The sequence below is a fragment of the Achroia grisella genome, unplaced genomic scaffold, assembly GCF_030625045.1.
Source record: "Achroia grisella isolate CSIRO2021 unplaced genomic scaffold, CSIRO_AGI_Agris_v1 utg241, whole genome shotgun sequence".
In the NCBI taxonomy this organism is placed as follows: domain Eukaryota; kingdom Metazoa; phylum Arthropoda; class Insecta; order Lepidoptera; family Pyralidae; genus Achroia; species Achroia grisella.
Window position 1 is genome coordinate 771,049 of NW_026712734.1, and position 28,000 is coordinate 799,048.

General features: G+C 29.9%; 1 protein-coding gene across 1 annotated transcript; it reads left to right on the forward strand.

Moving 5' to 3' along the window:
* LOC131842469 (uncharacterized) lies at nt 1-27,995 on the forward strand. Its single transcript, XM_059190993.1, has 5 exons — nt 1-232; nt 20,617-20,782; nt 21,289-21,461; nt 21,901-27,033; nt 27,339-27,995. Exons 2-5 carry the CDS (start codon nt 20,701-20,703, stop codon nt 27,609-27,611), a joined length of 5,661 nt encoding a protein of 1,886 aa, XP_059046976.1. The 5' UTR covers nt 1-232; nt 20,617-20,700; the 3' UTR covers nt 27,612-27,995.
* The last annotated feature ends 5 nt before the right edge of the window (nt 27,996-28,000 follow it).

The following is a 28,000-nucleotide window of genomic DNA, read 5'->3' on the forward strand; positions in this document are numbered from 1 at the left end:
TAAGCACACCGAGACCTTGTCCACCTCGCAAGGACATACGCATCTCAGCCCCTATGCGAAAAATCTCCCGCCATTTTCGAACGAGCGCGACCGCGAGAAACTTTACTTCCATAGACCTATTGTACAATTTATTGAATCTATATTTAGAAAATTGTTTTATTAATAAAAACAATTAATTTTATGTAAAAGTGGAAGTGATCTGGAATTTTAAATATATATTTCACTATTGTAGGTAAGTGAATACACATATAATATAAATTTATTTTTTACTTGTGTCTTTAAATTATATGAAACTATAAATATATATATAAATTATATAACTAATAAATTATAATGTTAAAATATGTGATAAAAATATATGATGTATAAATTTAAATTTATTAAAAAAATTGTTTAATTAATTTTATTAATTTTTTTTTATTACAATTGAGTGATTAAGTACATTTTTAAAGTTTTATAGTAAAAATATATGGTAATGAAATAAAAAAAGAAGTGCAATACGCATGCAGTTTTTAAAACATTTAAATTTGAAATCTTATGAGATATAAAAAGAAGGTCTTTCATGTTCGGTATTCATTTATTCAGACGTGAGGAAAGGATTTGAATTATTACTCGTATTTCGACCTCACAAAACACTACTACCCACACATACATTAAACGCATTGGCATTTTCCAGATTATCTACTTACCAAAACATAGATTTATTTGCATTTTTATTTGCAATTCTTTATATATATATTGCACCTTTATATATGCTTACATAACTCCAATTTCGGAATGAAATCGTATCACTTGTTAATATGACCTAATATTTATATAAAAAACTTTATTGATATAATATATATATATTATAAACATTATTTTCACAAGTTGTCACTCTTTTTATTACGTATATATATCATTCTATTTATTATCATAACTATGTAACAGATGTTACATAGTTATAATAATACAGATTAATAATTTAATTTGAGTTGCATACAGTTATATTTTATTTATTACAATAAAATCATAAATTTGATTGTCTCTCTGTTTGTAACGTAAATATTTAGCAGGTGACATTTGTTTAATTAATGAAGAAAAGAGGTAAGTTGTTCCTAATAAAAAAAATGTAGTCTAGGTCTAGATATATTAAAATTATTTATTTTCATGTATTCTAACTATAACAAGACTAGAAAATTTGAATCCTTTCTAGACACTCTGTATAGATCCTTTAGGTTGCAATGCTGTTGAAGATGGTTGGTAAGCGGAGTCTGTGCGCTTCTCATGTAAATTTAATTGATAGTATTTAGGGACTTAGCTGTACTATTAACAATTCCATGGTAGCATCACTGGCTTGGTTTACAGAAGATATCATCAGCTTTGTAAATACAAGTTAAAGACTTTATACTACTGAATGCCTACAAATGTGATACTATTTAATATTTTCGCACAACGAATATTTCGGATTTGGAAATTTACTAATTCTGATGGACAGCCGGACAAATGTTATTGTATATTTCGATGGATTCTTAATTTCTTTTGGGTAGTTAAGCTGCTGTAGGACATGATATCAAATTATGAAATGAATCAGGAATTGTAGATGCGCCAAATTATAACTAGTACCTATACACACTTTGTTTTTTTTATTGTATATCTGTATGTGGAGCTATTAAATGTTTTTTGTATTTGTTTCAATGAACGTAATAATTTACAAGCTAATTGTAGCGTAGCAGTTTAAATTAAAACGTATCTGCTATATGTAATATGTAAGTACGTAGTGCCATCAATCATTATTTTTTTTATATAAAATAATACAATAGAAATATCATTGAGTAATAAATACATTTGTGTATAATTATGAAGATTTAATATTTACGAGTATTTTATAAGACAGCACGTAGGTAGGTGATAGAAATCACATAATTACTTATATATTATTAATCTATCGATTATCATCCGATTATTATAATTAAATGAAAAAATATTGTATATTTCTAGCAAATAATTTGACATGACCTACGTCATAACATGGGTAAATGTTTGAAGTTTAAATTATTCATCACATTCACTAGTTAAAAGAAATGTTGGATTGATCAAACACTGTCAATAACATGTTCTATTGTCACCCATAGAAGCGGTCGTGGCCGAGATTTGAGATGATATAACTGTACGTAGGTACATTGTTTATCTGGTGCCAACACAGCTAAAAACTTAATTGGAGGAATCAAAATACACATCTGTAATGGAATTTTTATAACACACGCAAACCTGAGAATAGATCAACGCTGAGTTAGTGTTAATAATCTATGATTATCAGTTAATCGTTTTATACTCTTTGGTAAAATGAAAATAAAATAAGACCCCACTTACAAATTCGTGATTCTACCTACGCACATACGTGTCAGTTGCCAGGACTTGAATTATATGTTTTGGTGGACTCATTGCATTCTCTGAGTTGGGTTACTTAAGAACCTTAAAGATTATTTAAGGGATTAATCATTAGATTATTTTGTTTTCAACTCACGAAACGAGAGTTACAGGTTTGATTTATTCTGTTTCATATATCTCCATCGGTTTATAGCAGTGGCAGTTTTATAATATCCTACTTAACTTATTATTTAATTGGGAGAGTTTTTAACGATGAATGCATTTTACATTGTCACGTTTAAACTACTTCCAATAAAATTTGGTACTAAGATTAATACAAGTGATGTTTTTATCAGTTAGTAACATACAAAAATTTAATTAAAAACAAATTATTTTACATGTATAAATATTAGTTGTTATATTAAGATACTCATAGGCAATTTGCAACCATCCATGAAATGAAGTAAAGTCATGATTTAACAATTTACCAGGTAATTATTGAATTCATACGGAACAAACTGAGTGTCAGTAGTTTCACATAAAAAAAGGTGGGTGCGTACGAATCAATATTAAATTCACTTCTATAAACTTGAAAACACGGATGGAGATGCTACTACCTAGATGCAATCAATGTTATAAGTTTATGATCTGTATTGTTAAATTAATTACGGCTTAATTGCCATCGTGAATAACTTTTATTGATAAATAAAGGAAACAAAATATAGTTATAAAAAATTTACCAAGGGACAGGAACAGAACTTGACGACTTTTTCAGTGAAAGCGTATAGCCCCTTGTTCTAAGTTCTGTTAGTAGGTTTTAAATACGACATACATATTTAATGTATGGGTCGCAGTTGTTAGGTGGAAGAATAAGCTGGCATTTGTTGACATAATCATATTAATTTAAATTAAAAGTAGAGTATTGATATCCATTCGATGTTATTTGTCCATTTATGAAATCGAAGACTTATTTTTCTATTTTTTTATGTTTGTCAATCATATAAGAACTCCTAGATATACATTATAGTTAGAGTTTATTTAATTTTTGCTTTATACTAAGTCAAAAGTAATAAAAGTCAGCCTGCAAATATTAGGTATACATATATGTACTCGTAGATATGGGGCTGTCAATTTTAAATTATTATTATATTACAAAAAACATATTAATGAATTTGTTCGCAGATGTACGTAATAAGTGAAAAAACATTAATATAATGTAATTAAAATTAATTCCTACTTTTCATCTATGGAAGTTCGTAAAATATGAAAGCTGTACATTTAAAGTGGCTAGTTTATGCAAGTATGCAGCACGTATGTTATTTTATTGACGCGTTGGAGAAGATAATCGAGTAGGCGAACTTTTGTATTTTTTACCATAAGACATTCTTAGTTCGAGCCTATTATAAATATTATTGCATATCGTCACTATCCAAGGAGCATATTACATATACAGGGTTGTTGTAATGTAGATTATTTATACTAGCTTCATAATATGTAACTTATATTAATTTAAAATATACAGTGTTGATTAGAAAATAAATGTAACCGTCAGGTTATAATAAATATACCTAAATAAATGCAATACCTATATAAATATTTGAATTAAACTAGTTCAATTATTTCCATAATTTAATAACGATTTCAATACTCTCAACGAGTTCAATAATTAAGTACTGTTAGATGCTTTATTTTGGAATTATAAATATGCCTCTAACTTTTTTTATAATAAATTTACGGAGGTAAATTATTTTACCATAATATGATATGCGGTTATGTAATGCTTTAACATTGGTAAATACAGCTAGTGTAGAAATTTAATGTATTTTTAAATATTAATTAAATACAATAGGTATCCTAAGGTAATATATAAAATATTGAAATATCTTTACATAGTATAAAACAAATTCCCCGCCGCTGTCTGTTCGCTGTTTTAAATTACGCAACGAATTTTAATTTTAATTTTAATGCAGTTTTCAGAAATATATAGTGATTCAAGAAGAAGGTTTATATGTATTTCATGCCTGGTATAGTACAGAACAAGCTGAGAAATATAAAGATTTGTAAATCATCCGTGCGAAGCCGGACGGGTCACTAGCCATATTTAAAACAATTTTGACAACCCTAGGGATACCGATAAACCTGTTCGAATTCCCATTCGTAATGCGTGAGCTTTATACCTATATTTAAAACTTACAACCTATTGAGAAGGAATAATATAATAAGAATTATATACTTGTTTATAAGATACCTGCTATTACATCAGCTATTTTTAAAATAAAAGGTAACTTATTCTATTTATCTTAACGCCAACGTTCATTCATTCTTTCCGGAATGATTTAAATAATATAAAACATATATATGTAGAGTGCAAACTGTATCACAATCCTTTTATCCCGTTATTTTCAAAAAGTAAGAGGGAGATACAGATATACGAAAGCAGTTATTTAGATTTATAATATTTATAGAGGATACATTTATTTTATCTACATATTTTGGCCTCATACCTTTTATATATATGATGATGTTCTTAATATAATGACATTAAAATAAATTCCATTTTTCCATATTCCAAATGGATTAACAAAATATAATACTGCCTTTGCCAGAGACAGTCAGATATATTAATGTTTTTTTTTTGTAATTAAGTTTAAAATCACATTTTTATTATTAGGATAGTTGCACTATTTGTAGACAAAACACACAATTATAATAAATATTGACGAATACTACATTATATATTATGAGCAATGCTTGAGGGCAATGACATTAGGTATAAAAGTTAGTCAACATTTTTCCTATTTCGATTTGTAAATAAATATCCACTTAGGAAGTGTAAATTGCATTATTGCTGTCTATCTAAACAAAACTGTTTTATTTAAGACAACTATATAAACATGTGTACACTAAACGATATACGTACAGAGAAATCAATTAAATTGGGATATTTAGCGAAAACAAAGTTTAAGTACTTTAAATTGAGCTTTATTTTTCAACGGCGAGTAATATTTTATTTATAAATAGTGTTTCTTGTAATAACTAGTAGGTTTACAAATAATATTATTTTATGTTTTTACCTCTGTAAAACGTGCTTAAAAACATAAAATAATATTATAATAAATGAAGAAATAGCTAATATAAATTAAAATGTGTCAGTTTATACTACTAAGTAACATTGAAATATACTATTCGTCAGTTTATAAAAGTAAACAAATTAAATTAATTATTTTAAATATTTTTTCTAATAATTAGTATTTACTGCTAGAAAACCAAATCTGCAGGAAATTCTTTAAAACAGAAAAATATATAAATATATTATTTAAAAACTTTTTTATTAATATATCTTGTATATATTCTCAATCTCACAGAAATATTTTATGCGATGTGTAGGAAATATAATATAATATAAATGTTGCGATATAACAAAATCTATACTTGTAATCCTTACTAATATTATACACAAAAAACTCTGTCTGTCTGTCTGTCTGTCTGTCTAATCATTAATAAATATTGACTGATTTAAATACATTATATATTATGAGCAATGCTACTTTTTAATGCGAAAAAAGGGTTGTAAGGGGTTGAAAATGACATTAGGTGCGGTTGAATACACACTTATTATAATAATCTTAACTAAAAAATTAGATATTTTTCCTTTATAATTGTGTTGTAAATAAATTTTTATCTGTATTACACCAGTATTGTACTAGATGACTTAACTTATATGCATAAACATATTGTCATTTGTCTATGCGCTAAACAAAACTGTTTTATTTAAGAATAAACAACTATATAAACATGTGTACACTAAACGATATACGTACAGAGAAATCAATTAAATTGGGATATTTAGCGAAAACAAAGTTTAAGTACTTTAAATTGAGCTTTATTTTTCAGAGAATGGTTCGGCAAGTAGAATATTTTATTTATAAATATTTTGTTTCTTGTAATAACTCAAAAGAATTTAAAGAAATGTTTACTGTTTATTAAAATAATATTATTTTATGTTTTTACCTCTGTAAAACGTGCTTAAAAACATAAAATAATATTATAATAAATGAAGAAATAGCTAATATAAATTAAAATGTGTCAGTTTATACTACTAAGTAACATACTGAAATATACTATTCGTCAGTTTATAAAAGTAAACAAATTAAATTAATTATTTTAAAAATTTTTTTCTAATAATTAGAATTTACTGCTAGAAAACCAAATCTGCAGGAAATTTTTTAGAACATCCTGAAAAATCTCTTAAATATATTATTTAAAAACTTTAGGTACATTATTAATATATCTTGTATATATTCTCAATCTCACAGAAATATTTTATAGCGATGTGTAGGAAATATAATATAATATAAATGTTGCGATATAACAAAATCTATACTTGTAATTTACCATAAAAACTCATTAACGTACTACTGCAGATCAGAGGTGTCTAACTATAAAAAAGGTGATCGGACATAACAAGTATTGTTATGTACGATCTATGCTACGGCTAAATGGCTTGGTTACTAAGTTTTGTTTCGAGTTATTTATCATTCAAATCATATCTAAAAAATATAATAATTATTATTAAATATTAGTGGTTATAAAATCAGTACCAAATGTAATAGTCATCCATATTGTTTTTTTCCACATCTCTGGGTTATCTATCCAATGCGAATTTATCTGGAACCGCAAGTCTTTTTGTGACGCTCCTAGCTTATGCAAATTAGTTTTGATTCATTCTGTTATGATTTAAATTACACCTTAGTTGTAATCGGTTGATCTATACCACGGTGGGTGTATCACTATGAAATACTTTATATAATTTGATTGACCGTTAGAAGATTAGGTGATACAGTTGTAATTTGTGAAATACAATTGTTGAACGTTATTAATAGCACTTATTGATCAATGTTGTGTTGTAAAAATGTCAACGAATGTTCTTTGACTAATTTATTACGTCTGTGATTGATCAATAGGCAGATTGTTGTGGTATTTGTTATCTGAGATTATAATACTTTAAGTGCAAAAATAACAATTTATTTTCTATTTTGCCTATGTTCTGTAGTTAATTCTTAATGTATGTAATTAATTTCATTTACCGGTTTTTTGAACGAAGATTAAAGATATGGGCAAAATTAAACTTTTAAAATAGCGACTTGTGAAGATACAACATGAGAAAGGTGAGGTTTGGCATATTTGGCTGGGGTGCCAAGTAGGTTCGCTTAACAAGTTCAATGCCAGTAATACAACAATATACCGTTTTATTTTAGGGCTGTGTAAGAATATATAAATGATCGCATTTAAAGTAGAAAATTCTATAACATCGAACAATAATAAGTTTATTTCTATATACAATATAATGAAGCCCTATCATTATTAACAGATATTATAAATATGAAATAATTGATTTATTCGTATACTGTTATTATTAGAGTTTTGGTCCTGCTGGTCAGAAGATATTTATTTAATATCTATTGTAATCAGAAAATAATTATAAACCAAAACGAAACGTACAGGTACTTTTGTTTTGATTTATAATAATAATTATTTACTTAAAATATTATTATCTATATTTATAATTCTTTTGAGTAATTATTGTTATCTTGTAATGTTAAAAAATATCAACCCTAGTTAATGAAAAGAAATGTATTGATGACATGATTCGGATTTTGAAGTTTAAATATATCCGTAACCGAATTTATAAAAGTGGGTTCAAATTATTATGCGGAACGGTTTTTGTCAATAGGTAGTATTGAATATCGTTAATGAAACAGTAACTTTAGGTATTTATGTAGTGATATATGTGGAAGGTTGAAAAGTTATTTAAACAACCAATAATTAAGGAACTGATACACTATAGAGTTTATTACTGTAATAAAAATATATGCAGTGCACCTTATATCTTTATAATACCTACTACTACATCCATACTAGTATGACAGACAGAGTGTATGTTTGTTAGTTTATGATGACTAAACGGCTGAACGAATCGTAATGAAATTTGACCTACATGACAGATTGTGTCGTCTTATATCTTAAAAAACCAGATGATGTCGCAAGTAGGTAACAGCTTGTAATGTATAAAAGTACCTATCTACTACATATTATCATAATTATATTCAATTTAATAGCTAAAAGGGTACGACATGTTACTCGGTACTAAATACGATTTCCATATGAAATAGCGCCTGTCAGAGTCACCAGGCTTGTCGCAAGTCGTCAAGATTTCTATCTATATGTCAGGTACAAATGTTCATAATCACGATATGAGAGCACACTGAATCATCAGTTGATAGGACATCGTTATTCAAGAATAATCCAGTTATTAATAAATATTTATGCAAACATGCTATTTATGACAAATTTAAAAAAGTATATGTAGTTCGGCTGAAATGAGTATGTAGGTAGTTCTATTAAAATTATAAATGTGAAGATATTGCTTATTATAGTTGTTATTCTTTCACGTAAAAACTACTAGGCGGATTCAAATGACATTTGTTATATAGGTTTGTAGATCATAATATCCTTGAACGCCACAAGAGACTTTTGGTATATAGGTACAATACAGCTATATTTATTTCTGTATTATGTTTGACCAATAAAAAAATGTGATATAATCGCTATTTCTATTATGTTGTTATTAACTAAGTAGTTATATTAAAATTCAGTGCAGGATTCACTAGAAAAATCTTTATGCATTGATTTTATATTTTGTCTACCGATCCTAGGAAAGTTATGTTTTAAAATGAAATAATTTAGTTGTAACATTATTTTTTTTAGTTAAAATGTGTTAATAAAATACACTACTAATTATTACTAATTCATTACAGTCAAAATATTATATACACAACCAACTGATTGAGTAACGAAATACGAGTAAATGAAAAATAATGATATATTGAGAGAGCTTTATATACTTAATAATAAAGGTATAACTTCGTCTTTTGTTATCACTTTTCAAAGTAAAACATTAAAAGAAACAATTCATTACTTTGAATACACAGACTGGTTATCTTTTACATTCAGTTGTTACACAATTTGCGTGTTACGCTTTCAACTGCTACCATTACTAAGAACAGTACTATTATATATTCTGTGTCATTACACCTATTATCTAGATTACATAGTCAGATAGCACCAGTGTTTTTATTTGTTTTGTTGCCTCTTTTACATTGTGCTTCTTGCAATTATCCAATATGGGTAAGCGACATGAACAAGTAAAACTGGTCTCGTTATGTGAAAAAGTCTCTGCTATGCTGACTAAATCGCCCCTAATTACCAGTAATACTGCTTGAAGATCGACTGCTCTAGACTAAAGTCCAAGATCTGCAAAGCGAGTATGTACAGACCAATTACTACGCGTCACTGTATGATATAATACCTACTCTTTGTTTGCTCCAGGACACGGTCAGTGAACCTTTGCTTGTAATCCCAAAAGCATAATTACACTTAGATCACTATCGAAATATGTACATACTGACTGAATGAGGATGTTTTGTTTATATGGCAACTCTGCAACAATAACTGTTTTTTTGTCTTCGGCTTAATTAGGTAATATAACAGCTATCAAACAGCGCTTTGTCTGACAATTGGAATGAGTATGTTATGTCTATATTAAACGATGCTAGTAATATAGCGTAGATAATTATAACAACTTTGAAAAAAGTCGTAATGTAATAAAAATAGTTTATCATAATTTATACTTTATTGTCTACTAGTATTCCTCTTTCGTTTGGAAAAAAAATAGGTTATAGTATTATTATTATTATTATATATTATTCAATCGACATTATTATTAATAACCCAGGAAGAGTTACACGACAGTAAACTAAAATGCTTGTACAAAGAGATTTAAATGTAACGAAATCTAAAGAAGAACACAAAACAATGAAAATAAGGACGAATTGAGAGCTTTTTATTCGCAAGCATTAGCAAACTGACATTCCTAGATTACTAGAACTTAACTATACTGTAGTAAATGTTCTTAACATTCTCCCCTTTAAAGTTTAGCAATTAAAAAATATAATTCTGCATTTCTGCGCTTAGTAGAATTCAATTCACAACTTATGAAATAAATGTTTAATTTTTTTAAATATTCCTGCATATATTCTTTTATTCAATAAATCATAGTGTTCCTAATATACTTAAATCCCTGTAGGTACGAGTAGGATGGCACAAATTTCTTATCACTATCTTTCATTCATTTTTCTTTATTCAATAATTTAGTATCATCTTTAAATATTATTATAAAAACTATATATTGTTTCATTAATAAGTAAAAAGGTCCCATGATTAAAATTACCACATAACTGTAATTACGGATACCTACCTATTATTAACTTCATGGTATACGAATAACTAGTGCAATATTAATAAAAACTAAATGATTACATGATGTGAATGAATGTTATTGTGTGCACTGGAATATACATAATTATAAAATTAAAGATTAATTATTTGTAAAATTACTGTTTTCAATGTTTACACATCTAATTTACTCATTATGCATAATTGAAAAGCAAATGCCGAATAAATGTACATAAGCGGTATACTTCGTTTCATTATTTAAAGTTAAATTTGTAATAGTTTGTAAAAAATAAATGGTTGAATAATCTTTCGTGAAAAGTGAAAAGCTATTGAATTAAATAAAGAACATATAAAAATAGATGTATTGTAGAAATTTATTTTATTTAACAGGGATTTCGTAGGTGTCATGATTGCTGTAAAGGGACGATTTGGTTATGTGCGATCTTATTTATTTATTTGTATACACATAGAAATCCAGGACTTAATAAAATAACAGAATTTAGTATAAGCAGAGTACCTACGCGGATTTGTACCTGAGGAATTCAGAATAACAAAACATTTTTATTTGTAAACTGATTTCAATAAAATCAATACAAATTTTTAAGAAGTTTTTTATGATTCGTGAGTGAAAACTGCTAAATCTAAATATCTAAATTAGTTAAGCCGTTTCTGAGAGTAGCGCGTGCACAAGCGTATAGACACAATTGTTTTCAGTTCTACTACGTTTCCTCGTATGTATATTGCCAGTACAGAATCAGTTATATTTTTATTCTATGTACGTGGATGATATCGTAGTATACGTATACGTAGTATTTCGGTAATATCCACGGATATTACCGAAATACTAGAACGCATATCTTCAGATTTAGCTGTGCGGAAGCTGTGCCAGAAACGCGAGCTGTGAAGGTGAGTGTTTACGTAGGTAGGTCGACAAAGGCCTTAAATCTACACCCGGGTCACAAGTCCCAGAAACTGCTCGGAGTTTCCCTCTCTGCCGGCACCTGCACGGTGAATCAATAAAATGATAAGAAGTTTGTTTCCCTCTCTCGACCTTATATCATATATAATGCGTATTACTAATTTATTTGAGTTCAGTCTGAAACTAGTTGTTCTTGTAACTTTCTAGATCTAGCTAATTTCAAAATAGTTCATTAATATGATTTTATTGCTTAAATGTGAGAACTTGCATGGGTCAATGGCTTATTTTACCGTAATTTTTTTTTATTCCAATTAAAATAAATTTGGTACTATAAATTTTATGGTGTAGCTTAGTTTTATATTTCACAAAGACGTACAACATAATTATAGTCATAGTGACTGGTTTGTAATATTATGTTGTGACTAGCAATTAGTGAAAAGAAATAATCTCATAGCGTTGTTGCCATTTTATTGATTATTAACTTGTTAAGCAATTGTTACGGTACTGTTTTTTGTAGACGGCAACTATGTAAGTCACATTTTCCTTTAATTATAGCAAATCCGGATGGATGGCCTCACGAGCATGATCTAGGTATCACTACCTAGCTTTTGTATTATGATCTAATGTAATGTATCTTCAGAAACTTATCGTTACACGTTTATTATTACAATTTTACTTACCTTATTGGCTATTATTTTTTTTATCCGTAGACACACCACCTAGTCCCAAACTAAGCAAACCTTATATTATGGGTACGACAACTCCAACAACGAATATACTGTCGCAAAGACATCCTGAAACCCATATCATAAATGGACATTGTCTATATCCGTGCTTCATGCTTTGACCTAGCTTCAATCACATATTGCCATTGAACCAAATTCGTAAACACAACTTAATCCATGTAATTAAAACGGAACAATAAGAAAGTAGACTGGGTGAAGATATCAGTTGTGCAACGATAAGGCACAGAATCACCGGATGGTACAGATAAAATCTGTAGAAGCTATAGCCCGTAACGCGTTGCCAAACTAAACGATTTGTGTCGGATTGATTTATTGTGCACCAACTATATTAGTTAGTTGTCTACATGTAACATATGGGTAAGGTAAGATTTTTTATGTTTTTACAATTGAAACTAGCTAATCTTTCATTTGATGTACAAGTGGTATATCACGTTATCACGTGACGCCTGCGATACCACTTGTGCGATGTTATCCCAGAGAAGATGTCAGGCTTCTTATCCTATGAGTTCAGTGCCTCATCTTTCTTAACCTTCAACTGGACTACATCTTACAAAGCAAGTTGTTTAGGTAGCAGCTGAAATAGGTGAGACTGAGGTAGTAATATGTATTACTATTTACGAAATTGATAAAGTAGGTAAGATGTAATAAAAATAGAGTAAATCGTCATTTGCAGTTGACCCAATAATATGAAATTTGATAGAAAATAAGAAATAAGATTAAAATTTTAGCACTGGGATTGTTGTAGCAAAACTAAATCTGAAAACATGCCAATAAAGACCTCAGATATTTAAAATACCATCGAAAGTCCACATATTATATGTAGTTGTTACTGTTTATTACTTTAGGGCAGTAGATACCTACGGCACTGTGTTTTAGGTACAGTTAAAATTAAAAATAACGTTTTAACTAGTACTTACGACAGTGATCTCCATTATTTAGTTGCTGCCTGTAATTTTTAGGTATGTATAATAATAATAATAATAATACAACGGTACCTAGTATTTTATATTACAATAACAAATAAAAATTCAGATTCCTCTGTGAAGTCATCAGTTAATGCATCACTCACGCCAACGTCAATCTTACCAAGATCGTGATTATGTAGGAAAATTAACTGACACTTCAATTATCTACGTTATCCTAGTAGGTACTGATGGGATTGTGTGTCAGGGATTATAGTAATATGTACCTAACTTAATAATAATAATAAATAAATAACCCTGGACAATTAACACTGCGCCATCGAGCCTCACAGTAAGCAGAGCTTGTGTTAAGGGTACTCCACACTGATATAAAAACTCTAATACTTTTTTTTGTGAATATACATAGAAAATACTCAGACCGATACAAACAACAATACTCATGAATACAAATATGTGTATCGTGCGAGGAATCGAGCCCGCGACCATCGAAAGTAAAGTGGTCTGCTAAACCACTACCACGGTGCCTAGCATCGAGGCCGTCAAACTTACAACTGTTCATATAAAATAGGAGTACAAAAACAATACATGTTTGGGCAGGTGTGTAAAATAGTCATTTATGTATTAAAACCCTTTGAGAAAAAGAAATTCTTGTTTTTGTTATTAGAGGTGCCTTCTATCACTTTATGTGTAGTTACAATTTATAATAATTAAATACTGAGAAATAAAATTTCTTTAACGTGTATAAAATACAATACAATCAAAGATACAGTTTGTACTTATATATACTGTAATAAAAATAACTTTATAAGAAATGTTCAGTATTAAAAAATATATAAATTACCTATCAACAATTTATTATTACGTACTTCAAGATTATACTACAATTAATAAAATTTAAATGCAACACCTAGGTGACCAGCATCCGCTATACCAGTTCCTTGAATTAATAATATTTAATTTTTGTTTTGTAAGACATCTTTTGGCTTAGTATCTAACTTTCCTATGGATATACTTTTTTATTAAACATTGCAAAGGCGTCACTGGTAGCTTACTAACAATCTTTTTTCCTTTCCCTATGAATATTATATTAATATTATGTTATCTGCGGTACTCGTATATTATAAAAAACATATATTATTAGCTTTGTATTTACTACAAAACTTTGCTCAGTTTGGATCTTGATGGTACTGTTTGATGTGTACGGCTTTTCTTATTATTTTAAATATGACCTGTTTCATGATATCCTTGTACTTATACATGGGTACAGTTTAATCCCATAGAAAAGATTAGATTTCTGTTTATGAACTCATGTATTCAGAAATATTTCATATTTTTGTATAATATAATAATAGAACTTAATTACATACTTTCCGTATATACTTACATACAACTTATTTACAGTTTCATTCAGCAGAATTAAAAAAAAAAGTTATTAAATATAACAGAGAAGAATTTGAGAAAATATTATTACGGTTATATAGGTACGGTTGCGATACGCCTACATATTTTAAAAATAATGTATGTTCATAATGTATTTTCAATATTAATTAATATTCTATACTAAATAATCTGCTGTACTAGTACTACGTAATATTATGTTATGTGTGCTAGTACCAAATGATGTGTTAAAATTATAATATATAATACGTACCTACTATTTACGTATTATTATATATATGTAGAGATGGATGCGTCATTTTTATAGACCAAGGTATCATAATTACGTATTATTACAATTAAATATTATTATAAGCCGAACGCAATGTTAACAACACTGCCGAAGTAACCTTGGCTATGAACTTGCTACCAGTTTCGATAATTATGTCTGTTACTGTTCTTTCTTCATCCAATATTAAGTAAGAACATTGAACGATGTTACGGACACAATACAATGCTATGTTAACATTTATACTATTTTTTATACACTCATTATAAAATTTACAAATTCAATATACTAGTATTAAAATAAATTCGAAATGTGTCAATATATGTATATGAATAGTAGAGTATCGAATTCTTTACAATCGCAATTACTCTACTGTTTTACGTTTATAAAGCATAGCAAGCAAATAGAATAATTGTGTATGGAAAGTATTCAATACTCTACTCACGTATCTTTAATATTCTATTCGGTTCTTTGATTATTATAATTTAAATAATTAAAGTTTTCAGAATCTAAACTACAAATATAATGTTGTATTACATATTCGTTTTTTTTTCGTTTCTGAAAATATGTATAGGTACCTATTTAATCTATAAATTAATTTAGACAGAGACTTATCAAAGTATTTAAAAAATAACAAGCTATATTTAAGCTTTGCACATTTTTATAGATTGCAAAATTTTCATAATGTAAACATTACTATTCGCACAGAACTTACTATAAAAAATGACTGCGTAAAAATAGATAAAATAATGCGAAGCTGAAGCAGTAGGCGGCGGTGTGAACAGGTACCCACCACAAGTTATCAACGGACCACCGTCTATTATCTCAATGCAGCTCACAACATCCCTATTTAGATAAGATATTTGTACATTTAATTTGCTTAATAACACGTTTAAAAAATATTGTACTTATACAATTAGTCTTTATTAAAAACTTGCTATGTACAGGTAAGAAGTTATCAATGACTGGATTATGTAACAATATTCAAAATATGCAACATTTTATATTTGTAAATAAAAATTGCTCGTTTAGCGAACGAATAGAATGTATAAAAAAGTAAAATAAATTTAATTTAATTTTTGTAAGCGAAAGTGAATTTATCTAAACTTAAATATTCAGAATTTTAACAACATATTTCTGATCTATATCAGTCTGTCACTTTATTTCTGATCATTGTTTGTATTGTGGTCCAATGTAATTACGTAGCATGTACCAGCTGAAATAATATGCCACTATAACAGACGAATAAATTCCTATTATAACGGTTTGTTTATTGCTTTATAATAAATAAAAGTACGTAATAAGTAGGTATAGGTATGTACCAAAGCTAGAAATGAAATAGTGCAAAATATTTTATTAGTTTTTTATATACTTATATTATAGAGAATAGTGGTTTGCAAGTAGCAATTTATTCATAGCCATCACATTGGGATTCATCAGTTGTGTAGCCACAAGAATGCAGTTCTGACCACAACACCTGGAAAGGGAATCTTCGAACCAGTTTTATAGAGGCTTCAGAACGGGTGGAACAGTGTCTCGCCTTCGAGGTGTAGTACTTGATATATGAAAAATTTTACTTTCTATGAGATAAAAGTAAAAGTCTTTTATGTATGGTTACCAACTTACTTTTTTTAATAATTATGATATAGGTTGTGTATAATTTTATTTTTATATCCTTATTTTCAATACTTTCCTATCTTTTTTTTGTTATGCTTCATTCATTACAAAAGGATAGGATATTGAATTCATCAATCGATTGCTTTTTCATAAATAAATTTAGTACGTTATAAAATCTCTTTGTCCTATAGGTGACTCGAAAAAAAGTGTATTAAGTTCAGCCATGTTGTTTAACATTACGCATTAAAGTTTTACTATTTAAATAAAGTAAGAAAGGAAAACGGGCTAGTCCAACAATATCATCAACAATATTGTTCCTCGTATGGTAGTTGCAGTATATTTTTATTGGAGATACCGGTTTATTTCCCATAACATGTACACAAACAAATTGGTTTGTAGCAGCAAGGACGATATTCAAGATAATGTATTTAAACTCGCTCAGTGCACTTGTTATATCTTATTTGTAACCTGGAGATGTAATTATTTGTGTCGATGAACCAACGACGGGGTATCGATTTTTCTTGGAGGTTGGCTGGTTATTCACTTGTGACCTTTAGAAAAATGCCCGCGGTTTCGTTGAGATGCCTTGAACGTTTTGATGAGCCCTTGATGACCATTCCAGCCAATTTACGCATTATTATAATACCTGTGTTGGTAGCTTAGTTGATAGTATGACTCTGAGTAATACTAATAATACACTTTGCACGTTTAATAGTAACTTTAATAAAAATACAAAGAACGGGAACAAAACTATATATACTTATAATTGAAAATTTAATTAGAATTTTCAGATATCGTTTTTTATAGGTACATGTGCACATACGACATATATTATGCAATGTAATGAACAAAAAAGTACCATTATTTCTATTACCTGCTTGATTTAATACTCACCGCAAGTATTAGGCAAAGAAGATAAGAAAGAAATTTTAACGTACTTTTTAGAGTTTCAGTATAAAATCTAAATTCTTTGTACGTACGGTGAAATTCCCACAATCATACTCCTTAAGGGATTAATAGTTAATGTATTAACACATTTGTACTATCTACTATATTTTTAACACCTAATTAGTAAGTGTGTGGGTTGAAAATAACTACGTATTGTACATAGCTATATATCCATCATCAGGTATAGTTCCACGCTTACACCTAACCATTGGTTTAGATATCATCTGTTAAGTTTTTGCCAGACCATGGATAATAATACCCACTAACTACATAGTCACGCGAGCTACGAAGGGTCGAAATAATTACGCGATTGTCTTTTGTAAACAATTTGTTTCTCAGTGGATGGACTAGAAATAAAAAAAACATAGGTATAGATGTATAAGTAAAATATAAACTTGCTATATATATTTTTATTCTATACTTAGTTAAAATAATTGAATTATGAATCACAAAATTACACGACGTCTGCAGCAACAGATTTTCAATAATTCCAATTTCTCCATACTTTCTAATCTTCACAGTCATTGTTTATGACGAACTATCATTTCAGCATTATTTTGGTTTGAGGTTTTCATGTTACCATTAGCCACTTCTAACGTAACGAATGCACTTTATATCAAATGACGACAAGTAAAAAATATTATATGAAATAAATATTTTTGAATAACTTATCAAGCTTTGCTCTCTTATAACAACTTACCTTACTTATTTACTGCTCTAAAAATTATAAATAGGAATTGTAGTTTCATTAGTTATACCATATGATTAGGTGTATCGAATATAAGGTAAACATTTTGCTTTTATAAAATGTTAACTGTAATTGTGTGCTATCTTTAAGCCTACTAATTTCTATATTTTATTATCATATTACTATTATGGCACCTCCTAAGGTAACAATACATACTTACATATTCATGTAATTGGAATTACACAGAAACTGACTCCCCTGTTGATGGTAAGTGGTATCACTATAGTCGCTTCACCTATAGACATGTACCTACAACTATACATATACTATACATACATGGACATCACATCATTTTGTGACGCCTGCGATACCAATTACATATATGCGTTGTCTCGCCGGAGGACTAATATGTTATGCTATCCTTCAATCGATAACAATTTACAAAGTAAGTTGTTCAATGCTTGAAATAGGCGAGACTATGGTATCCACTTAGACGACTTTTTACAAAGTCTACCTGAACATAGTATTTTATAAAAGATACTGTTGTATGTCCTTTATATCTAGAAAGAGACGTTGCGTTTTATCATCACCCTAGGTACTATTACAGTTTGTACGTAGGTAACTAGGCCTTTCTTGTTTGCCCTTTTTATATTTTTAAGATTAATAACCACAGATATGGATATTTATAGATGTTGCAACTGTATGCACTTTGCGTGTGAGTACCTGCGAATAAATTAATTTCTACTACATTGACTACATTTCAATTAGATGCTAATTCTGAGTTTCTTTATAGACAATTACAATAAAAAAATGAATAATATATGTATAATTTATTATTCATTTTTATATATAGGTATTATTTACTCAGTGAATTTTACTCCATCAACAACTGCTAAATTCATTCATTCATATAATCCTATCTTGCTAATCTAGCGCCATTTTAGAAGGGTTTTAAACTGTTATTTATATCTTATTAAGCTTAAGGTACTGAGTCTCGACACTTTTGTTACGGTTTCTCCATAAAAGTATTCACATGAGTTCTCCTTACCTCTACATTTTACATCAAGTGGTTCAGTAGTGTATTTTTTTTTTCACACAAACTTAGGTCCTGCCTCATCTACATAGAATACATTCGTAGTCGCGCTAGTAGTCATATATAAATAAAAATAGACTTATTTGTGCACGTAGTAATTGGAATTGATACACGATTAACAAGTCCAGTATATATTCTGTTCCCATTATTTATGGGTGCCTATTTTTAGTAACAAAATAACAAGCTCAGACCAGTACCCATTTGAGTTATATAGCGGCGTGCAATGGTTTTAAAAATGCAATGGTGTTAAGAGAGACCTATAAATATAGCAGACCGTCCGATATCATCGGTGCATCTGCTTTGTAACTACTTTTTTAGTTTAATAATAGTGTAGTGAAATTGTTCTTGAATCGAACAATAGCTTATTTTTCAATGCATCTTTGGTAACAGAATATATAATAATAATATGAAAAACGAAATTTTATGTTACGAATACGATAATGTAATATACCTTTTCACTTGCGTAATGATAAAGGTCAATTGCGGTCAATAACATTGAATTGCTCATGACCTGCACTACATTACACGATGTTTGTTATCTGATACTATAATGATATCACCAGGAAATGTTCATGAAAATGGTTTCAGATGAATGAACTTATTCTTTATTAGATTGTGCTCCGTAGGCAAATAACTATCACTCGCTAACATAATTTAGAATTTACTTTCTTTTATATTTTGCAAGACTGTTATTGAACAGGAATACACTATTATCCTACTAATATTATAAGTGTGCAAGTTGCATGTTTAGAAAATAAAAATCCGCACACAGGTAGGTCATATATTTTTTAAGGAGAATATATTGATTAACCATAAAAAGGGACATATGTCAGTCTTCAAACCCAATGCTGCCTGTTTGTATACCAAAATTCGTGACTATCTTTCTAATAATTATTAGATTAGTACTAGTAGAACTAGTAGATTATTTAAGTATATATAACGATATTCCTATTCCTACCTATTTAAATGAAGACTTGAAATAACCCTATTATCATATTAGATATTATTAAGGCTCTGCAGTTTCTATATTATATGTTTCTTTTAATAGGATATATTGAAACTTATTCCATCATCAACCAGAATATTACTTTTGTCTAATGAATTTCCATTGCTTATATTGAGTTTTATCCAAATATAATCTTATCACGTTGCATTGTACAGCTTTGTTTTCTATCTTTGCCAAGATCGTAGTTTCAAAATAGGCTTATTTTACTACATATGCATGCATACATGATCTTGACCCTATTTATTACACTGTTAGGTACTTGTATTGTATTTGTGTAAATATAACTTTTGAATGACTATCTATGAATTGTAATTCTGGTATATAGGTCTTCGTATTTTTAATTTATTTTGTGTAATTTTTTTACAGATGCTGGGCGCAGGAACCTAAACAATGTGTATATTATAGAAGAAACATTATATATTAGAATAAAAGCATTTGCTTAATTTAAAAATGGAATTACGCGCCATAAAGCTCAGCCTGTCCTTTTTGCTCATTATACTGGCTAGTGGAGCAAGCAAAGAGAATGATAGTGGTGAGTCATTATTTCTATGTTGTGTTAATATTTCATTGAGCAGGTCATTTTCACCATCATTTGTCACCTTTTACATAACCAATTATTAATCTGCGCATCATTAGCGGAGCGTATAGTCTATTTCTTATTAGTACCAATTCATCTGTTATACACGAAATCCTTAGTAACTATCCTACCAAGTTTTTGTCATTCCATTGTTGGGCATAGAGCTATCCTAATATGAGGGGAACTCTAAAACCTCTAGCCTAAGAAAAAGCATCGTACCAAAATACCCTGAATTACAGGGACTTTGATAAGGTGCTTTTTTGTTTATTTCTAGATTATTTTAGATAGAAAAAATAACATACAAAGTCGGCAATAGGAACTATCTGAGCTGTTGCTCTCTAATACTCTATGTAACTGGACCGCTTTGAGAAAAGAAAACTTTTAATAGTACTTGTATATAGATGTGAGTTTCTGCTTTCATATATCTGCGAACATTACAAATAGATATTTGTATACTTCAGTAACAGAAGAAGTTCGTAAACCACGATCTAGCAGGAGGGTGGTGAAGCTGTATTCTGGAACAAGACCCGAACCATTTGTATGTCAAAATGAAGGTTTTCATGCCGACCCTATCGACTGCACGGTTTTCTATCGTTGTATGATAGCTGGAAGAGGGAAATATACGGTATTCAGGGTGAGTATCATCATATACGTAATAATAAATAACAATGTGTAGCCGAAACTACAGATCCGATTTTGAAAATTCATTTAGAGTTGAATAACCCATTAACGAAGAACGCTATAGGCTATGTAACCTCACCATGCTTCCTATTGAAGCAGAGCTGTGTTTCATGATTATTTGAGTAGATAGCATGACGATCTGCATACCAAATTAAAATCAGGGGCAGTAATGGAGCAGTGGCTTGGATAACTTCCTACATTGTCTCGGTGAAACGAAATAGAGACAGATTTCTCATAATGTGCTCAGTCAATTTTATCCTCCAGATACTAGCTGATGATTAGCTAATAATTTATATTTACACTAAGTATATTCATTTAATGCATTACATTTACACGTCAGTATGTTTTTTTTTTTCAATATGTAATTAACTAATATTTATTTCTCATTTCAGTTCCAATGTGCACCAGGAACTGTATATGATCCAGATACAGAAGTGTGTAATCATCCTCAAAGCACAAAACGAATTCATTGTGGAGGCAAAACTATTACAACAATAGAACCTACATTTGGAAATGAAATTGATGCGATACATTACGAAGTTCCTTCCCCAATAAGTACCAAGCAACCTATATATATTGAAAAAGTTAAAAACGAAACAGCATCTGCTTTCTCAACTACGACTAAATTTGAATCCATTGCCTTATCTTCTACAAAATATCCATTAATATTATTTACAAAGCCCGACAATTCACCTTCACAAACGGCTTCATGGACTTCTTCTACAAAACATCGAGACTCACATATAAATAGCGGAAACTCAACTAAAAGATTTACTGAGTCCTCCATAGTATATTCACACACTACTACAAAAAGCCATAGACCTACACTAATTGTTAATCAGCAGTCAAAATTAAAAAATAATGACATATGCGATTCTGATGGTTTTATAGGAGATAGTGAAAACTGCCGAAAATTTTACAGATGTGTAAATAATCAAAGAGGAGGGTTCATTAAATATGATTTCCTATGCAGTGAGTCGACTATATGGGATGACAATATAAAAGCTTGCAATCATGCATGGGCTGTTAAACGCCGGCGGTGTGGACGTGAAAATTATCATGATAACGATGATGTAAATGTTAAACTTACTACACCATACGAAAAGAAGACGGACGAGGAACAAAATATAATAGAAAAAAATGAAAGTGCCAATTTTGGTATGAGAACAACAGAAAGTTATAATTCAAACGCGAGTCAAAATGTACCAGTTCAATTAACTAATACATTACCTGTAAGTAATAAAACTATCCAAAACCAAGATAGAGACTACTCCAAACAGCACACTGCCACATTTTCTTTGCAAAAATATGGTAATGCTTATCAAGGTTACAATACAAATAGTACGAAAGTTAATACCATGTCATCTTCCCAGGGTTGTACTAAAAGTGGCTTTATAAGAGATCATAATGATTGCAGGAAATTTTATCAATGTATTGACAATGGAAAAGGAAGTTATTCTAAACATGAATTTGTATGTGGTGAAGGAACTGCATGGGATCCAAAAATAGGAAGTTGTAATCATGCATGGGCAGTTGAAGATTGTGGGACTAATATATTCGAAATTATAACTCGAGATCACAATGCAACTTATACTACATTTGGAAACAAAAAGAATACACCGAGAGAAAGTGTTACAACGCATCGTACTTCAAAATTTACTCAAACTTTTGATTCAACTATAGGACCTACAGCAACTGAAATAAAAAATGTGGGATATGAAAGTCACTCTACTTCATTTATGCCAAGTAACTTATCACATTATACGATATCTACCACAGCAGCTTCTAGAAACAGAGGTAATAATTGTAAAAGTAGTGGGTTTATAGGAGATGAAAATGATTGTAAGAAATTCTATAGATGTGTAGATAACGGTCAAGGTGGCTACATACGGTATGAATTCACTTGCGGAGAAGGTACAGTTTGGGATTCTAAGATTGAAGCATGCAACCATGCTTGGGCTGTTGAAAGATGTGGTGCAACTGACATTAATATTGAAGATAAAATTGAAACAACTACACTAAAGGAATCGATATCATCTACATCAAATATTAATTTAACATCAGAAGATCAAAACTATCCCGATGATTATGATTCAGGATATGGATCTCAAAACAACAAGCCTGTGACTACAACAACTATTGGTACAGTAATTATATCATCAGAAAACCCTACAGTTGAAAGTAATATATGTTCACATAATGGTTTCATAGGTGACAAAAATGATTGCAAAAAATTCTACAGATGTGTAGATGATGGTAAAGGAAAATATATACGTTATGATTTTACTTGTGGGGAAGGTACGGTGTGGGATTCTAAAATAGAAGCATGTAACCATGCTTGGGCAGTAGAAAGTTGTGGTAATATGGAAAATATTCCACATACTACTGCAATTTCTAAGCCTTTGAATGATGAAGACATAGACAACAGTCCTTTGCACAATAATGAAGTAACTGATAGAACAACAGAAAGTATTCAATATACCACAACTAGTAAACCTCTTGCGTCGGAAAATATATGTTCAAGAGAAGGATTTTATGGTAATTCCAATGATTGTAAAAAGTTTTATAGATGTGTTGATAACCAAAAAGGAGGCTATATTAAGTATGAGTTTACTTGTGGAGAAGGCACTGTATGGGATTCCGAAACTAATAGTTGTAATCATGCCCATACAAGCTCCTGTAAAACAAGTATTAATTCTGACAATTTAGAAACATCATCGATGAATACATTAACGGAAAGCACACAATCGCAAAGTGATCTGAGCTCTCAACCGTCAAGTACGACTACTACTACCAAAGCCCCAATTTCAACTGTTTGTTCTCAGGAAGGCTTTATTGGAGATGCAAATGATTGTAAGAAGTTCTACAGGTGTGTTAACAATGGACATGGAGGATATATTAAATACGAATTCATTTGTGGTGATGGTACTATTTGGGATAATGAAATACAAGCATGTAATCATGATTCATTTAAAAGTCATTGTCATATAAATAGTAACGCATCTACTGTATCAAATAATAATGAAATGAATATAGAAAGTGATGCCATAGAATCTACATCAACGGAATATCATTTACCAGAATCAACTGAACAAGATCATCCTACAGAAACATCCAAAAATACATGTACAATTGAAGGGTTTCATGGAAATTCTAACAATTGTAAAATGTTTTACAGGTGTGTAGACGATGGTAAAGGTGGTTATATAAAATATGATTTTACTTGTGGAGAAGGCACTATATGGGATCAAAAAATACAATCATGTAATCACGAATCCACTGACAATACATGTACAAATAAAGTAATTGAGGGATCAACTCAAGGTGCTGTAATTCAAACAGAAACTAGTAATAACACTGATGCTACTTCTAAACCTTTTGATAGTCATACTACTGAAAAACAAGAACTGTCCGAACCAAATGAAAAAGATCAGTGTACGTCGGAAGGTTTCTTTGCAGATTCTAAAAATTGCAAAAGATTTTATCGTTGTGTAGGTAATGGCAAAGGAAGTTACACCAAGTATGACTTTTCGTGTGCTGAAGGTACAGTATGGGTTCAAGAAATACAAGCGTGTGACCATGATGATAACTCTGAAAGTTGTCTATCACAAAAGCAAACAACTACAAGTATGAGTACATCGCATATGCAACAGTCGACAACAACGGAAACGTCTGACACTGTATATAGACCAGATAAACAAGATGACGAATATTCAAATAACGATTCTAGCAGCTCAGATTCTGATTGTTCATCTGAAGGTTTCCATCCTAATAAGAATGATTGCAAGTACTTTTATAGATGTGTTGATAATGGAAATGGAGGATATACAAGATATGATTTTAAATGTGGAGAAGGTACGGCATGGGACTCAGATCTTCAAACTTGTAATCATATAAAAGACGTGGAAAATTGCGAAAATTCTAGTCAAGAAAATTCTTTAATGGATGAAAATTCATCTTCAACTACAGATAACACGAATTATAATAATACTACAGAAACTTCGAAACCTATTGCTAAAGACAAATGTGAAAATGAAGGGTACTTTGGAAATTCTCAAGATTGTTCGAAGTTCTATAGATGTGTTGAGAATGGAAAAGGTGGGTATACAAAATATGATTATTCTTGTGGTGAAGGCACTATATGGGATCAAGATATCTTAACTTGTAATCATCCTCAAGATGTAGAAAATCCATCTTGTACAGATAAAGAAAATGAAACTGTAATAACAACTGACTCGTCCAACACTATGACATCTTCGACATCGTCTCAAACGGAGGCAAGTACTACTACAAGCTCTCAACAAAATGATTCGAATTGTACGCAAGAAAGTTCTACGAAACCTGGAAATCAAAATATTACATGCGAAAAAGCCGGGTATTATCCGAATCCCAACGATTGTAAAAAGTTTTATAGATGTGTTGACTGGGATGGAAATGGCCAGCGATTTTCAGTATATCACTTTGATTGTGGTGATGGTACAATATGGGATCCCCAATTGGAGACATGTAATTACGAAGAATCCGTATATCCTCCACGTGATTGTACGGGAGTTCAATCACAAAATGAAAATTCTGGTGAATCAACTACTCAAAAAGAAGTTTCTACTACAAATACAGATGATTCTACGCAATCATCTACAACAGAATCGCCCACTTCTACTACTAGTGAGCAAACTACAACTCAACAGCCAGTAACAACAGAACAATCAACCACATCCAAGCAAACGACATCTCAAGAGACAACTACAACAGAACAAACAACAACTAAGCAATCAACTACTACTGAGCAAACAACATCTGAACAAACAACTACAACCGAACAAACAACTACAACAGAACAAACAACTACAACAGAACAAACTACGACAACAGAACAAACAACCTCCCAATCAACAACTACTCAAGTAACTACAACGAGCGATAAAACAACTCAATTATCGTCTTCTGAACAAACAAGTGAAGCAACGACTGAGCAAACTACAACAGAAGAAACAAGTGACCAATCTACTACTAGTGAACAAACCACATCGCAGCAATCTACAACTGAAGGTAGTCAGGAAACTACCGATAACCAACAGTCAACCAATACGGAAGAAACAACAACACAGCAATCCAGTACGACTGAAACAAATCCTACAGATAGTGGAACAAGTACAGAAGAGACAACATCTGAACAACAATCCACAACGACAGAGCAGTCAGAAAGTAGTACTGATGGAAGTTCTACAACAGAAGAAAATTCAAGTTCTTTGAATAAATGTCCTGAGACCGATGATGATCAGTATCTATATGTTTGTCCGACGTCATTCAAAAGACATCCTAAATACTGTAATATGTTCTATCAATGTACAGAAGACGATGATAGTCATGATCTAAAAATTGCTGTATTTACTTGTCCGAACAATACTATTTATGATGAAGATCAAGTTCAATGCGTTGAAGAAAATAAGACTGATGATAAATGTGATGGAGAAATAGCTCAAAGAAGAAGAGTAAGACGCCTAAACAAGTATTATAAGGAACCGGTAAGATAATATATAATAAACTTCAAATATAATGAAAAACCAAGTTGTCCAGGATACCAGATTAAACAGCGGCGACAAATAAAGTACAAAATACCAATTTCTATTTTCTCTAAATAAAATAAGACTATTTGAAAGCATTCTTTCTATAACTATTTTATAAATATAATTTATTGCGAGCGATTTAATATTCTTTCAAACTCTGTCTAAAAGAAATGAATTTATGACAATTTGGTTTTTACAACACATAAATGGTGATATTTTATACGTTTTTAATGAGACATATTTATGAATATTGTATTTTACAGATCGTGGCTACGAGAGGAAAATTCTCATGTTCCAATGTTGGTTATTATCCCTTTGAGAAAAACGTAGAATGTTCTCCGGCTTTTCTTAAGTGTCAAAGAATAAAAACAGGCATCTTAAGAGGCTACGTGCACAAATGTCCTGAAGGATATTATTACTGGTCCATCAGTAAAAGGTGTGAGAGGAAAATCAATTTGAAAGGTTGTAAATCTTCTGCTAACGATTGGAATGATAGATGGGAAATTCCAATCGAAAGAAAAAATATTGCGACTTGAGATATAAGAGATTTAAAATTAAACGTGCAATATTAAAATTGACATATACATCCATAAGTATACCCTCAATAGTACACTCACTAGAATGTGGACAGCTGAAAAAATACATAGATTTATAATTTGATAAAATATTACGAGTATAATAGACATACTTTACTGAAAATATGTCAGTAGGTATATAGGTAGGTACTTAACTAGTATAATTGAATATTAACGTAATTTACTTTACTACTATGTCTAGTCTTGATTACAACATTAGTTTATAAATGTGACAATAACAATGCGCCATAATTATAACTTGTGAACAAAATATTGTATATTATTTTTCACATTATTTTGAGCACGACTTCAATGATATTTGGGAATAAATTATTACCACAATGATTTTT